The sequence below is a fragment of the Mastigoproctus giganteus genome, chromosome 1 (assembly GCF_048544385.1).
Source record: "Mastigoproctus giganteus isolate SK-2022 chromosome 1, ASM4854438v1, whole genome shotgun sequence".
In the NCBI taxonomy this organism is placed as follows: domain Eukaryota; kingdom Metazoa; phylum Arthropoda; class Arachnida; order Uropygi; family Thelyphonidae; genus Mastigoproctus; species Mastigoproctus giganteus.
In genome coordinates, this window is record NC_143575.1 from 135,561,395 (window position 1) to 135,579,412 (window position 18,018).

At 37.8% G+C, this 18,018-nt stretch overlaps 1 protein-coding gene across 2 annotated transcripts in view; it reads right to left on the minus strand.

Moving 5' to 3' along the window:
* Positions 1-18,018, minus strand: part of Col4a1 (Collagen type IV alpha 1) — a 1,206,096-nt gene that overhangs the window by 443,342 nt on the left and 744,736 nt on the right. For both annotated transcript variants that reach the window (XM_090374514.1, XM_090374509.1), the window contains exon 23: positions 13,435-13,626. In XM_090374514.1, coding sequence (XP_090230640.1) covers positions 13,435-13,626 — 192 coding nt within the window. The remainder of the gene's footprint in view (positions 1-13,434; positions 13,627-18,018) is intronic.

Genomic DNA, 18,018 nt, shown 5'->3' on the forward strand with positions numbered 1-18,018 from the left:
TTTTGTCGAGAGCTAGTTGATAATGTAGAGTAACTTGCTAATATGCGACCCCAACTGTAACTCGAAAAAAGAACCAAATGACATATTTTAATGAGTTTCATGTTTAGCAGCATAAAATTAGTCAAGATTGGGTATTTTCATTTTCATAACATTTTACGTGTTGACCAGTGTAATATTTAAGAAATCTGAATATTCAAGGATGTTCCTGAAAGGTGTAGAAGACTCTCCTGATTGTGGTAGAATATTGTAGATGATTCTAGAACATTTTAGAAAGTGAAAGTATTGTTTCAATATTATAGAATATTTTAAATAATTCTAGAGTGTTTTGCTATAATATAAATTGAGGAATAAGAGCAGTAACTTATAAAATCAAACACCTGTCATATAAGTTTTGTGTGTTTCGTGATAAATATGGCAAGAAATAAGATACTGAGTGTTCAAGAAAGAAGTGCTATTATATCTCTATATAAAGAAAGTTATTCCAGGAGAAGTATTGAAAAAACTATCTTTTAAGTACAAATTACCTTTCAACGATTCAAGGAGGCTGGCAGTTTAAAGGACAAACCACGATCATAACTACCACGCATTACACCAGAAGCACAAGACACGACCATAGCACTGATTTCTAAATGCAATCAGTGACTTACTGATTGCATTTAGAAATGTGAGATCACCTGAAATTTGAGCTAAGTTTAATAGGAACAGCGAAACTCCTGTATCTACATCACTGTAAACTTTGTCCTAAACAAGCTGGACTTCATGGTCGTGTAGCAGTCCAAAAATGCTTAATAAAATCAGAAAATCAAAAGGAAAATGTTGTATTGGGCTAAGAGCTACCAACATTGAAGGGTGGAAAAAGACACTGTAGATGGTTTGAAATCCAAATCTGAAATTTTTGGTCCAAAGTATAGTTTATGTGAGTTAAACAACTGAAGAAAAATAGTGCCACATTGTTTAGTGCCTACAGTCAAGCATGTTGGTGGTTTCATCATGATCTGGGATGGCTTGTTTTTCTAGATTGGGTGACATAATCAGAGTTGAGAATTTTAAAAAAAGAAGGCTATGAAAACATTCTTGAACATATTGCAATATCCTCTGGACTTTCTGGGAGAAATTTTATATTAGCATTAGCATTAGTAGAGGCATATTATGAAAGAAAGCAAGCTTATGCAGCATCAGCCAAAAAAAAAAAAAAAAACCCTTCTACTTCACCTCTCCATTCATTCGAAATACCTGTCCAGCTGAGCCTTAAATTTATTTAGGCTATCGACTTCCGCAACAAGGGATGGAAGTCTGTTCCACCATCCAACACTACCCACTGGCTAAAGGCAAATTTCTGCACATCTATCCTACATCTGTATTTCCTCAATTCAAATTAATGCCCTCTCAGGTGATTATTCTGAGCAAGAGGCAGTATCCCATCAGCATTGAGCATGCTCAACCCATTCAAGGCTTTGTACACCTCTATCAGATCACCTCACCGGTGCCTAGTCTTCAGACACTGTAATTTGCAAATCTTAAGCCTTTCTTCGTAAGAGCAACTCTTCGTTCCGTTCACTAACCTTGTTGCACTTCTCTGTACTCGTTCCAGCAGCTCTATATCCTTCTTGAAATGAGGCCTCCAGACCTGTATACAGTACTCAAGGTGGGGCCTGACCATTGCTTTATAGAAGGGAATAATCACCTCCCTATCCCTGCTAGAAAAATTCTTGTATATCATTGATAAGACACTATGAGCTACTCTTGCAGCCCATCTGCATTGCTCAGAGAACTTCATATCTGCCTGCACAATTACCCCCAGGTACTTTTCATTCTCTACCACTGTCAGTGTAGTACCACAGAGTTCATACGTTGCTCTGGGGTTGCTGTTTCCCATATGTAGTACTTTACGTTTGTCAATGTTAAACTTCATTTTCCACCTCTGAGCCCATCTGCTCAACCTTTCCAGATCCTGTTGCAGCAGCATAGCGTCAGTAGCGTCCTTAATAACCCTGCCAACCTTTGTATGGTCTGCAAACTTGGACATTAAGCTTGATATACCATCATCAATATTATCTATAAATACAGAAAACAACAATGGACCCAACACTGAACCCTGAGGGACTCCACTAATAACATTAGTCCACGATGAGCAGTGTCCATTAATTACCACTCTCTGTCTTCTGCAACTCAACCATCCCTTTATCCATAGCAACAATTTGCCACCAATACCACACTGCTCCAATTTGTGCAGGAGTCTTCCGTGTGCAACAGTATCAAAAGCCTTTCTAAGATCCAAATATATAATATCAAAGTTATTCCCTGCATCACGTTCTTTTGTGACTACATCATAGTATCGAATCAAATTGGTCAGGCAAGACCTTCCCTTAACAAAACCATGCCGTGTCTGAGCTATAACTGAATTCTTGTCAAGATGATCCTGCAGTGCTTTTTTAATCAGTGCTTCCATTAATTTTCCTGGAACAGAAGGTAAACTCACATGTCTATAATTACTTGTGTCAGCCTTTGATGCTCCTTTGTGAATTGGGGTTACATTTGCACATCTCCAGTCTGTGGGTACCTCCCCTGAGTCCAAGGAAGCTCTCATAATTATGGCTAACGCATTGCTTACTTCCTTTGCTGCCTCCTTTAATATAACTGGATAGATCCTATCCACCCCCTGTGCCTTTCTTGTATTTATCTTCAACAATTTCTCCTCCACTTTACTCTCAATTATTACAATATCATCTAGCTCACTGCCAGTGTTTACTTCATCTATGGCATTCCCCTTCCTGAATAACTCATCATGTGTGAATGTAGATACAAAATATTGATTTAGTTTGTTAGCTACCTGAGCAGGATCATGAACAGTTGAACCATTGATATCAAGTGGATCAATCTGATTCATCCCCTTCCTTCTAGAGTTTAAATAAGCAAAGAACTCCTTGCTGTTTTTCTTTGCATCCCTTGCCAAAGATTTCTCATAATCTGCCTTCGCCTGCCTAACCTCCTTTGTAACTTGGTTACAGATCAACTTATATCTATCATAGGCTTCTGTGTCACATGTTAATTTATATGAATCCTATGCATTTTTCTTCTCTGCCATATGTCTCATTAGTTCATCTGACATCCATTTAGGCCTGAACCTTGAACAATATTTCTTAGTTGGTATGTAACGCCTAGTAGCTTCCAAGATAAGTTCTTTGAATGCTTCCCATTTTGAGTTTGCTGTTGGTAACATCATCAGTTGGTCCCACTGTATAGAATTTAAATACTGTCTCAGACCATCGTAGTCGCCTTTACGAAAGCAATAACCCTTCCCTTTACCCCTGATGGTAGTTACCTCCTTGAGTAAATCCCACTTCAGCACACTGTGATCACTGCCACCTAGTGGTTCCTGTATCTGCAGATTCTTAATGCATGAAGAATCACTACTGATAATCAAATCAAGAGTACTGCTCCCTCTAGTTGCCTCCCAAACATGCTGATTTAGAAAACAATCATCCAATAAATTCACAAAAGCCTTGCTAGTGTGTGAGTGACCAACCCACAAATTCCAGTCAATATCTGGGAAATTAAAATCCCCCATTATAAGACTGTCTGATTTACTGGCCCACTCCATTTCCCTGTACAGTTTCTTATTATACTCATTAGAGTCATTAGGCCTATAGCGCACTCCTACTCTCAATTTTGATCTCCCAATGCTTATGTCACACCAAACTGACTCAACACTTCACTGTCCAGCGATGTCGACTGGCTTCACTTATTTCGATTTTATGTGTTTCTTAACTAATAGCATAACCCCTCCTCCCTTCCTATCCTGTCTATCCTTTCTGTAGACATACTCCCCAAATTCCAGTTCTGCATTACTTATATCTGTGTGACACCACGTCTCTGATATTCCAACAATATCCGCCTTTGATGCTTTGAGCAATACCTCAAATTCATCAAATTTATTTACCAAACTTCTAGCATTGGTGTACACACAAGTATACATGCACCCGTTTTTTTTTCTTAGCTATCCTAACACAACCCATGTGTTTACTTGTACCCCAATGACTCCCAGCAGACTCTGAAATATCCTGCATCTTATTTTCCAAGCTGCTGCCCATTCCAATAGAAGCAGGGCAAGAATCACTTTCACCTCTTTCAATGGCTACTGTTAATCTATTAGTCCTTTTATCCCCCAATCTAGCAGTTTTCCAACCCACCTAACACTGCCTCGATAGCATCAACAATCATTCTTGCACCCTTTCTATTTAAGTGTATCCCATCCCTGTAGAAGCAGTCTCTCCTGTTAACAAGTACAGACCAGGCTGAAAATAATTCTACCCCTTGAGCCTTGCACAATCATTCCAGGGCCGAATTGATTGAAAGGGCTCTCATCATATACTCCCTCCTATTGCGTCTGGGCAGAATTGCAGACACTTTCAAATTCAACCCTAATTCACAGCTTTTTTTCAACAGTGACCTGTACTTGTTAAGTAATTCCGCCGGTCTCCTACTCTTAATATCATTAGTGCCAACGTGTACAACTATATCACCTTTTGTGCCCTTAAAAGATGATAACCGCTCTATAACATCATCAAACTTTGCCCCTGGCAGACATACCCTGGCCTGTTCCACCTATCCTTTTTACAAAGCATGTTCCCTGACAATAGAGTCACCAACAACAACTACTAGTTCCTTTGGGACCAGCGCATTCTGCCTTGGGGGCTGCCGCTGTGTTGTGTGATGCCGAAGTGATGGCCAAGCTCTGGCATTGGTGTGGGCAGCTGAGAGCTTGATGGGCCCCTCACTTTTAATCCTTTGAGGGCATCCATCCTGTCGTTCAAGTTCTCATATAGGCCCATAACGCTGAGTTGTCGCCTGATTTCCTTACACTCCTTGCATCGCGCACATACAAAGACATCCCCCATGACTGCTCCACAAACATCAAGCAAATAGTGCATTTTAAAAGGCTCTGATTCAGAGGGCAACTGCCCTTCCCCCCCCCCCCCCCAGTTCTCCCCTGAACCACTTTTGATTTGCTGCTCTGGTCTGAGTCATGATTTCGATTTAATTTCAATAAAATTTAAATTTCAGTACAAAATTAAAACCCTAAACTTGTATACCAACACAGTTATAACGCTATATTTATGTTTCAGTATCGAGTGTTATCTACGAAATCCCTTTATATAACTTACGTATCAAGTTAAGTATTAATTATTTATTTTTGCTAATTATTTATGTTACGTAATCTAAGTTGCTATATCATCATCATCATCAGCCATTTTCAATCCACTGCAGGATGAAGGCCTCTCCAGCAACTTTCCAGTTCCTTCTGTTTTGAGCACTGGCCATCCATTTACTACCCAAAAACTCATGAATTTCATCCATCCATCTCCGCCTTTGTCTTCCAGGTTTTCTTCTAGCTCCTCTTGGGTACCATTGTGTTATTTTCTTAAGTCATTATATGTATATAGTTAAAAGTACAATTTAATTGGCAATAAAGTTCAACAAGATTAATAGATTTACTGATTAACTGACAATATTATATTATGTACTATACTATACTAAGCTTATGCTATCTAGTTCGAGATATTTTGTATCGCGTAACGATGGCGGCAATTTATGAACGGTAAATCTACGGACACTTAAGTATCGATTAACTTCCAAATCTTGCTGTCTCAATTCAGAAAAAACTAAGGATCCTGACTAGCTACTTACAGAAAATAATTTGATATAACAATTGGTTAATAAATCAGCTAAATATGGTTAAAAAAAAAAAAAAACCTCTCGTTCAACGGAGCTGCAACTTGTAACACGTGGATTTGATACCCTTACCGATACTAAGTAATACCTACAAAATCTCTATCTAAGTTAAACTTTAAACTAAGTATCGTAACTAGGAATATAAAGCTACCCTAGAAAATAAGTTAATATGCCAATTCAAGCTAATAAAACAGAAAATAAATCAGAAAAAACTTCTCTGTTCCAGGAGCGGCAATAAGCTACGTCCGCACTGGCTACCCTCATTCTCAAATTCTAAGCTGTGCAGGGACTTTCTAACAAATAAACAATAAGAAGGGGTATTGCAAATTATGGTGTTGCTACTCTAATAACCTGACTTAAACCCAAGAGCTTTTATGGGATCATCTAGACCAGTGTTTCCCAACCTTTTTTGCTCGTGGACCCTTTTTGGCTTTAAAAAATAATCATGGATCCTCACATACTTGCTCACTTGAACCCCAGGGACTCACATCTGGTGAGTATGGGCTTGGCACACCCAGGGTCCTGAGCTGGACATCATCATTCTTCTTTTTCTTGGTGATTCCCTTCTGATTCTTGTTCTCTCTCTCTCTCTGGGTAATTCAGAATCTTTTTTTTTTTGTTGGCTGGTGCAGCATAAGCCTTAGGCTTCCTTGCACCATATGCCAATAATAATAGTAATAGTAATAGTAAATATGGGGTGTCCAGACGATAGGTATCCAAAATTAAAAATTTATATCATAGAACTGATTTATTGTTTACAAGTTACCTTTTTCACACTTAAAAAAATTAACTGAATAATACACTGTCACTATTTGAGTATATAATCAATTGTATCTCATAGACTACTAGTGTGAAGAATAGTTTGTTTTTTCATCTCCCAAAATCCTTTAAAGTTGGGAATGATACCATGGCCTCACCCTCTTCTATAGCCACTTAGGCCGATTGTGTCATTTATAGGCAGTCCTACATATGCTTTGTCCAGGTTCCTAGCCAGACTGATTTCTCCTATTGTTGGATGTTCCAATTTTACCATCAGGGATAGTGGAGACTTGGTGCGATTCATAAGGGATCAGGCTATAGAAGAGGGCAAGGCCATGGTATCATTCGATGTGATATCCTTGTTCATGTGTATTCCTATTGACCATGGGGGTGCAATATGCACACATGGCATTGGAGAAGGATGACACCCTAAGCAATAGGTCTCCGTTAAGCGTGGAGAACATTTGTAGTGGGGTGGAGCTATGTCTCTCAAGCACTACCCATGGTGTTTCAAAACACAGTGTATAAGCAGGTTCATGGCACAGCAATGGATTCCCCTATTAATGCTATCATAGCAAATTTAGCTATGGAGGAGCTCGAAGCCAGGATTTTTGATGGGTCGGTTCTCCCCATGCGCGCATGGAAATGATATGTCGACGATACGTTTACAATTATTCGGAGGGAAGGAGAGAGGATGAGGTGCTTAGTTTCCTTAATAGCTTCTCCCCATTTATTCATTTTACCTCGGAGGTGGAAGTAGAGGGTACCCTCCCTTTACTTGATGTGTTGGTAGATAGGGAAGGCCCTAGGCTGAAAACCAGTGTATATAGGAAACCCATGTGCCGGGGCCAATATACACATTACAATACGGAACAAACCAACCATCATAAGAATAGTGTTATTAGGGCATTGTTGGATAGGGCTGGGTCCCATTGTAGCTCCCCCCGAGGATAGAAAAGAAGAAATTAAAGGTGTCACAGTGGATCTCAGAAAATGCGGCTACCCCCCAGAAGATCATAGATAAATATATCCGAGGAGCAGAGCATGGAAGAAGAGAACCGTTTACACCAGTTGCTACCGCATACATTTCCTACTATCCGGGCCTAAACTGAGCATATAGCTCGGGTATTATGCGATTGCCAGACATGTTGTGTGCAGCTTCCAGGGCAGAGGTTGCACACAGTTGTGTCACAGGTCAAGGACCTTATACCAAGGGAATTTACAAGTGGAGTCGTGTATGAGATCAGGTGCCCAGATTGTGGGGAATGTTATGTTGGTGAAAAGAAACGTCGGTTCAAAGATTGTCTGGGGGAGCATATGAACGTGATAAAGACCGCGGATTATGGGAAGTCTGCTGTGGCAGAACATTTTTGGGAGGAGCACCACCAAATCTCCCCAGACGAAGCTGTTATCGTGGACAGGGCACATAGATTTTGGGACCGCAAATGGCTCGAGAGCTTGCAGATTTGTTCCTCTGAGAGCAATACCATTAATAGAGATAAGGGAATCCGCATTCACTCCCCTCTGCGAGGCAGTGGTTCTTGTACAGGATGAGCGGTTCCACCTGGCACGCTACCAAGCCATTTCCGGTTCCAGTGCACATGAGGAGAATACTACCCATGCTCCTGTAGAACCACGTGCTGGGAACCATGAGCCTGCTGATATTTGAGGATGTGCCATACGATAAACCTCACTGTTGAAAAAGGAGGCGGATGCCTCTGAAAGCTATGGTGTTTCAGCACTTTTATCATCCTGTGTTTTATCTACATTGTTTTATTGTAAATAATTCTTTGCAGTTTAAAATTTCATATTTTATTGTACAGACAGTTACCTTTTTATCAGTTTTATCTGGTGGAATTTTATCAATCTATTTATTTCATTTATCTACATCATTATTTTAATATAACATAGCACTATTTATATTTTTAATAATGGTTGGTGTATGATTGTGCAGTTAATATGAAAAGAAGCACTACAGTATCATCCGGACAAGACTGCAGTTATAGTTCAGACAAAGCATGGGTTTGTTAAGGGGAAGTCTTGTCTGAACAATTTGATTGGATACTATGATGTGGTCACAAAGGAACTGGATGCAAAAAATAGTTTTGATATCATATACTTGAACCTCGGGAAAGTTTTTGATACTTTTGCGCATGGAAGAATACTGTACAAATTGCAGCATTATGGCATTAAGGGCAAATTACTGCTTTGGATAAAGGGATAGTTGAGTGGGAGAAGACAGAGAGTGGTAATTAATGGACACTGCTCATAGTGGACTAATAATGAAGAGCAGTATCCATGGATTAATATTATTAGTGGGGTACCCCAGGGGTCCGTGTTGGATCCATTGTTGTTTTCTGTATTTATCAATGATATTGATGAAGGTATATCAGGCTTAATGTCCAAGTCTGCAGACGAAATGAAGGTTAGCAGGGTTGTTAATGACACTAATGACAGCATGCTACTGCAACAGAACCTAGAAAAGTTGAGCAGATGGGCTGGGAGGTGGCAACTGAAGTTTAACATTGACAAATGTAAAGTACTGCATATGGATAGCAGTAACCACAGAGTAATGTATCAATTGGGTGGTAATACACTTAGGGTGGTAGAGAATAAAAAAGACCTGAGGGTAATTGTGCAGTGAGATATGAATTTTTCTGATCAATGCAGACAGTGTGCAAGAATAGCTCATGGTGTCTTGTCAATTATATACAGTAATTTTTCTAGCAGGGATAAGGAAGTGCTTATCCCTTTGTATAAGGCAATAGTCAGACCACACCTTGAGTAATGTGTACAGGTCTGTAGGCCTCATTTTAGGAAAGATGTGGAGATGCTGGAATGAGTACAGAGAAGGGTAAAGAGATTAGTGAATGGAACAAGGGGTTGCTCTTACAAAGAAAAACTTAAGTTCTGTAAATTTCAGTGTCTGGTGACTTGGAACCTCTGAGGTGATCTGTTTGAGGCGTATAAGGCCTTGGAATCTTTTTTGCAAGCTCAATGCTGATGGGATTCTTCCTCTTGCCCAGATAGTGGCTTGACGGGACATAAATTCAAATTGAGGAAAGATATTGTAGAATAGATGCATGGAAATTTGCCTTTAGACAGCGGGTGGTTGATTGTTGGAACAAACTTCTATCTGTAGTCGTAGAATTTGATAGCTTAAATAAATTCATGGCAGAACTAGTCAGACATTTGGAGTTAATTAATGGGTGAAATGGGAAGGGGTTTTTTTTTTTTTTTTTTGGCTAATGCCATATAAGCTTGCTTATATGGCATCGTATGCCTCTACTAATGCTAACTGTATGAATTATCAGAATCCATGAATTATGCGTAAGTCACATCTGCCACTACTAATAGTAATATTAACTTGAAATCCGGTAACCTTGGTGGTCAGGCTTCTTTAACTCTCATGAGGAGTCCAGCAATTTGGGTATTCTGTTATTTGTCGACCACGAAGTGGGATATTATAATCTTAAGAACAATAAGCATCTTTAGAGGCTCATAGTCTGTAATGCTGAACACATATTCTTAATATTGTCTGCTAAGAACCATTTAAATGCACTATTCAAATTTAAATTTTGAAAAATGCCTTTTCAAACAACTGTAAGATATGGAATCTTATAAAAATAAAATTCTTTTTATAAAGATTTTGAAAGTTAGTTTTTTTTTTTTTAAAAGATTCTTGCCGCTAATGGGATAAGATGGTAATATCATCTATTTCACTAATAAGATTATTCGGTAAGAAATAAAGGCAGGGTCCGTGCTTTCAACTTCCATTGTACTCAGGGATATACAAAGAGAAATTTACGGCAAAGCAGCATGGGGTCTGGCGCAAACAGACGAATTAAGGTTTATGCGGGGTAGTAAACAGGAAGTGGGTTCTTGACCAGCACATAAGTTTCCAAAGATAGATGCTGTGGTCACTAAATGTGAGCTGTGTTTTTAAAACGTTACAGGGTCAAAGGTGTTAGATGAGAGTTGAGTGTTTTTATTTGGGATAATCGGCAAACATCAAAGAGTATGGCAGCAGATCCAGTAAAATAGTAAAAGTGGGTGTATTGTAACACGTGCTACCTTCCTGGCAGGCTGAGTAAGGATCTTCTAACAAATAAAAGGAGAAGAATCCGAGGATGAGTATAGGATTGGAAGGAGTCACTGGTAATAGGCGTGGCGGACTCGGGAAAAAGATGAAGGAAGGTAGAACAAAAAGAGAGTGAAAGGGTTGGGAAGAGGGTCTGTCAGAGTTGAGCAAGTGCTGACCAGTTTAAGATGGAGTAGTTAGTCGAGAAAGAATAGGTAGATAAGTTTCAAAGTGTAGTTAGTTGAGAAAGGGTAAATAAGTTTTAAGATAGAATTAGTGAGAGAGGCAGTCGAGTAAGTGGAGAGAATAAGTTAAGATGTATTAGTCAGTCAGTTAGTCAATCCATCAGTAATGTCAGTAGCAGACAGAGTATTTTTGAGTGAAGGAGTGAAAGGGATGGAGAAAAGTGCCGTAGAGAAAAATTAAAATTGTTGGACAATAAAGGAAGCCCGACGTATTGTCAGTAAAGAGCAGAAGGCAATTAAAATAGTTGAGAAGGCAGAATACGGTAGAAGTTAGTTCATTACAGGATCTCTCACAAAGGATGAGAAGAAATCAAATCCATTATCGAGTAACGAGATGTCTGATACCAGGAGATAAATGGTGCTGAAGCCGATAAAGTCCGCAGCCAAACAAAAGTGAGAACAACCGTTCTAACCAGATGAAGTGAATCGCTTTTAAGGAGAAAAGTACTCGAAACCCAAGAAGCAAACCTGAAAACTCCTGTTGAACTCTCCAAGGGTTTGTGAGATGCGTTCCAGATGGAACAGACCTGCTGTTCACCGCGAGAAAGATGAAGGACATGCCGGAGAGCCCTTCAAGATAACTAAGTAAGTGATTAGTTCTCTTAAGTATTCTCATTCACACAAAAGACTGTAGATACCCTGATAGCTGAATTGGTAGAGCTTTTAAACAGAACACTGAGATAGGTATAAGAATTACTCAGTTGTCAGGGTACGTTATTGTAGAATATGTGCTGAATGACAATAACCAGAGCATGTTAATAAGTGTATAGAAGTCTTTTAGTTTATTCGAAGTAATTGATGCCTTGTTTATAATTGCTTGATAGGCTACAATTAAATATGTTTTGGATGGGAATTAGAAGTGAGATGGGAATTATTCATTTACTTATCATTCTAATAAGTAAATGAATAAGTATTGAATTTTGGAAAGGAATTAGTGGGAATAAGAAAACTGATGGTAGCCATCAAATGTTCAAGTAGTTATTTGTAGAAATTGGCAGTGGCATGATTACCTGTATTGAAGAAAGTTGTAAATTATAATTTGTTATAAAGGGGGGGGGGGGATAACAAATTGATTTGTAAAGGAGAGAGAATGTTAACAGATTTTTGAAAGTTATTTGAGCTGAGGTGTAAGGAGGAAGAAACATTATCAGTTCTTGAAAGGGGAATTTTGATTATGATATATATATATATATATATATATATATATATATAAGTAGATGATATTAGATTATTTTGTCATGTGTTTGAGTTTAATCATTTTGGTTTTGATGTATTCATGTAAATATGTACATGAATAAAATTTTATATACAACTAAATTTTGTATTTAGTAAATTTTATAAACAACCTTTGTGTATTTTTGTTGTTCTGAGCACCAGCCTATCCAAAGGGCATTAAATACATCTAAAGAGCTTTTCCCATTGAATCTAAAATTTTCTGTGAAGTTAATAGTCAGATGCGCAAGTGAGGGGTTATTTAAAAAGGGGAACTTTCAAAAGGGGAAAATTTAAAAAGGGGAAATTTCAAAAGGATATATAAATATAATTAATAAATAATAAATAAAATCCCCACCCCCACACAACACCTAAGTATCAGGCATAATATGATTACAAGTAATTTGCAATAAAAGAACTAAGAACTAATTTGTGGTAATTTTTGGTGGGACAAGTAAGGTAAGAATGAAACTTCCAACTTTAAAATTTGAGTTGTTCAACATTATATAATGCAATGGATTTCAACCTTTTTTTGACAAGGACATTATGTACATGCCAAAATTAAATCAAACACCCCACCCAAAATATTGTAATTCTTTGACATCACAACATTTTTTGTGATGTCAAATCTTGAAGTAAATGGAAAATTAAACACCACACAACTTTCTTTGTTTTGGGCCAAAAACATGTAGGCGAAAATGGGGGGGGGGGGAGACAGAGAGAGAGAGAGAGAGAGAGAGAGAGAGAGAAAAGATTTACAGTATTAAAAACTAAGCTAACCAAGACCATCTGAAATCAACTGCATTAGTTTTTATTAGTTTTCAAAGACGGACAACACACCCAGAAGTTGCCAGCTGTGACATATATGAATTACACACAATAATTAATGTAAATTTTAATCAATTTATTATATCAATATATGCAATGAAAGGAAATCAGTGATAAAAAAAAAAAGATCGTACTAACAAGATGCTCAAAATTTGAGTGATACCTTGGACATAATCAGCACCCCAAAAGTGTCAGAATACCCACTTTGGAAAGCTCCGTTAAAATGTTTAAAAATAAGAAACATATGTTCATATAACATTTATCAGTCATCATCATCAAAATAGCAATATCCATAAACCTGAAATTTGGCTGTTGTTTCAGAGAAGGCCTTTCATATCAGGAACAATATTTATGCTATATTTTAATCAGAGAAGTTAAAAGAAGTTTGTTTTATTTTTTTTTAATGAACAATTTAAATTTAAATAAGTTTAAATCAAAATTTAAAAATACATGTACATATACAGGCTTATTCAAAATGAAGTCTGGGGTTTCAGTACAGGAATTGTTTGAAACCTCGGACTTCATTTTGAATTACCCTGTATATATAAAATAAAGAACAAAGAAGGATAAATTAACCTCTAGGTCCTGGTGGGCCAGGTAAACCATCCTCTCCTTTATCTCCTTTTGGTCCTGGCAAGCCATCTAAACCTGGTGTACCTGGAATGCCTGGGACTCCTTGTAATCCATCAAGACCTTGGGATCCATGAGGACCTGGAGGCCCAGGGGGCCCGGGTGGAAGGACCAAATTTTCACTTGGAGGAAGTTTTCCTAAAATTGAACAATTAAGAAAGATAAAGATAAATACATAAATAAATAAATATTCATTTGCACCTTCATTTTGCAGACTAAGCAAAATAAAGGGAGGGATGAGAAGGTCCAGTTAAACAACAATTCAGACCTATGCAAAAGGCATGTGATCAGTTTATGCAAAAATATGACACTTCCAACTATTTAAAATTGCAAGTCCTGTACTACACTTGTCAGTCGCTTATAATTAAACACATGTATTATTAGTTGTTTTTCTAAAAATAAGGTGCTGTCAGTGCTGAAAGGATGAAGGTTCTACTCATCAGTGGGACCCTTGCCATCATCATCATCATTCAGCACAGAAAGCACCATAGTAAAAAAAAATAAATAAATAAAGTGCAGCCATTATCAACCCACTGCAGGATAGAATCCGCCTCAACAATTTATGTTGAGGGAAATGGACCATAATCTGCCACGCTGGTCCAGTGCGGGTTGGCAGATCGACCGTATTCAGCAGTCGGGGGCTTGAACCGCGGTCTACTCAAAGAGCGTGTGCTACTGCACTCCCGCTCGTGCCCACTCGGCTATGGAAAGCATTATATAGTCCAAAAACTCAGTTAAAAAATGACTAAAAGAAGTTACAATACACGTGTACATAAACCATTATGGCGCCTCTGTAGCCAGGTGGGCAGGAGCAGCAGTGCGCTTCTTGATTTAGACTGGGGTTCACGCTCGTGACCACCAAATACGGAGGATGCGGAAAGGTCAGGGAATGATGTTTTTTTTTTTGTTTTTTTTGTTTTTTAGGAGCATTAGCAACTAAGGCCATATTGCTCCGGGATATGCGGTGGTCATTCCCTGACCTTTCCGTATCCTCCGTATTTGGTGGTGACGGGCTCGAACCCCGGTCTAATCAAGAAGCTTGTGCTACGCACTGCTGCTGCTCCTTCCCATCAGGGAATGATGACCACATATCCCCGGAGCAATATGGCCTTAGTTGCTAATGCTCCTAAAAACCAAACAACAAACAACAAACAAACCATTACAATAGTAAATAAGTTTTCATCACTTGACCTTTAGTACAATACAGAAGAGGCATATACAGTCTAAAGGAAGAAACTAATTATCCAAAATCATATACCTTTGTGTAATAAAATACAATATAAATCACTCTATCAATTGCCATCTTATAATTCTTTTATATCGCAATATAAATGCAATATAAAAGAATCAATAAATGTTACTAATTTTATGAGGAAACAATCAAATACTTTTGTGATATAACCCAGAATTTTGAAAAAAAAAACTATTTGTGTTTTGACACAAAACTTTCAGTTGTATTGTAAAAATGATATATAGTAATTCGTCTAGCAGAAATTTTTGATTTTTGTTACTGCTCATCCATTTAAACAAAAGACCATTAATCTTAAAGAAAAGAATAATGTTGCGTAAAATAGTGACAGATGTCACTGTATGATTGCTGAGCAGTCCAGGTTATAAGAAGCAATTAAATGCTGAAGGAATGAAAATGCAAAATCGTTCATATAGTATGGATGAGGAGAGACATAAGAAATATGCACACATACATGCGTAATAAAGATTTTGCAGTAGAATAAATAAACAGGCCCTAAGTGACCTTGAGTATGATATGATTGTTGGCATTAGATTGCATCTATCATAAAACAAACACAGCAACCCTGATGGTAATTTCCATGTACAAAACTGTGTGTAGTAGAGAATGGTCCATAACCAGAAAATAACCAATAAACAGCGGCACTTCTATAGCTAGACACAGCAAGTTAATGTAACAGTCCAACAGAGATATTAAGAATCATACAGTTTAACAGATAACCCAGTGGTTTTCAACCTTTTTTTTAATAACAGCCTGAATTATTTATTTTATTTTGCAGCACCCGACTCAATTTTCTGCCCATTAGATCTGATTCTCTCTCTGTATATATCTGTATATATATATATATATATATATATTAAAAATATATATGTTATATGATATTTATTACAATTATAAAAATTACATTTCATAATACAAATTATATATGAGATTTGGTGCGAGAGTACATGTGAACAGGCAAAGTTTTTACGGCTCCAGCAAATAGAGAAGTTTTTGCTTTTTTATTGACTTAAATTGGCATATTAATTTATTTTTTAGAGTTGCTTTATATTCCTAGTAACAATACATACTTTAGTATAATTTGAATTTTAGAGAGAGATTTTGTAGATTATTTCTTAGTATCGGTAAGGGTATCAAATCCACGTGTGGACAGGTTTTGCAGCTCCCGCGAACTAAAAGTTTTTAATTATACTTAGCCGCTTTATTGACTTAATTGTTAGATTAAATTATTTTCTATAAGTAGCTTACAGACCTAGTCAAGCTCCATGGTTTATTTTAAATTTAGATAGCGCAATTTGGAAAGTAAATAATACCTTGTATCCATAGATTAACCGTTCGTAACTTGCCGCCATTGTTATAAGATACGTGTGCTAGCATAAGGTTTAATGGAAAACTAAATAGCGAGTATAGTAGTATCAATTAATCAGTAAAATTTATTAATCTTATTAAATTTCATTATCAATTGAATTGTATTTTTTTAACTAAATAAATATAGTGACCTAGTTATTACAAACGTAACATCATATAAAGTATTTAGCGCATAAGCCTCAAGCTATGGAAAAGTCTAGACTATTTATAAGTATAGTGCAAAAGCATCAATAATACATAGCCAAATCTGAATGAACAGAATATTAGCCAAGCGGCATCGTCTTAAGTTATATCTCATATTGTGAGATATAACCTTCACAGCGAGTTGCCACAATATTGCACTACTTCGAATAAGTAACGCTTCACCTGAGGAGAAGACTAATGTTACTTATTCTCAGATGGATACCACCACCCAGACGACACCGTTTCAGGGCTATTTTGTATTTGTGTGAGATAATAACTCGACTATCCAGTTGTCCCTATCAGACTTAGAAAAGCAAAAAGATAGAGGGAAAGTAATAGTAGGAGTGGAAGAGGAAAAGAAACGGTGTAGAAGAATGAAAGGGACAGTAACTCCTTCAACTCATACCACTCAAAAACTCAAACTCCTCGAATAGGCAATGCTTCCCCAGTGGAGAAGGCTGTTGTTACCGATTCTTGGAAATTCCCAACATCATCAAGCTCCCCCTGGTGCCGTTTCAGGGCTATTTGGCCCTTCTTCGGTGGGTGGGTAGGTACTCGAGTGATGCAATGATGGCAAAACGGTTATCAAGTATAACTCCACAACATGAGAGATGTCTGGTGGTGTATGATGTATTTAGACTATAAAGCGTTTATTGCATAAGCCTCAAGCTATGGAAAAGTCTAGACTATGGAAAAGTCTAGACTATGTATAAGTATAGTGCGAAAGCATCAATAATACATAGTTATATTAAAGGAGGCGGAAAAGCAACTAAGCAAACCCTTAGCCATAATTATGAGAGCGTCCTTAGACTCAGGGGAAGTTCTCACGGACTGGAGATGTGCAAATGTATCCCCGATTCACAAAGGGGGATCGAAGGGTGACACGAGTAATTACAGACCAGTTAGTTTAACTTCTGTTCCTGGAAAAATAATGGAGTCACTGGTTAAAGATGCATTGCAGGATCATCTAGACAAGACTGCAGCAATAATTCAGACACAGCATGGGTTTGTTAAGGGAAAGTCTTGTCTGACAAATCTGATAGGATATTATGATGTGGTTACAAAGGAACTGGATGCAAAAAATAATTTTGATATCATATATTTGGATTTCAGGAAAGCTTTTGACACTGTTGCGCATGGAAGACTATTGTACAAAGTGGAGCAGAATGGTATTAAGGGTAAGTTGCTACAATGGATAAAAGGATGGTTAAGTGGGAGAAGACAGAGGGTGGTAATCAATGGGTGCTGCTCTTCATGGACTAATGTTATTAGTGGGGTCCCACAGGGTTCGGTGTTAGGTCCACTGTTGTTTTGTATATTTATCAATGATATTGATGAAGGTATATCAGGCTTAATGTCGAAGTTTGCAGATGATACAAAGGTTGGCAGGGTTGTTAATGACAGTAATGGTAGTGTGCTACTGCAAAAGGATCTAGATAATTTGGGCAGATGGACTAAGAAGTGGCAACTGAAGTTTAACCTTGACAAATGCAAAGTACTGCATATGGGTAGAAGTAACCCCAGAGAAACGTACCAACTGTGTGGTACTACACTTAAGGTGGTAGGAAATGAAAAAGACCTGAGTAATTGTGCAGGCAGATATGAAGTTTTCTGAGCAATGCAGACAGGCTGCCAGGGCAGGTCATGGGGTTTTGTCAATGATATATAGGAATTTTACTAGCAGGGAAAAGGAGGTGATTATCCCTCTGTATAAGGCAATGGTCAGGCCA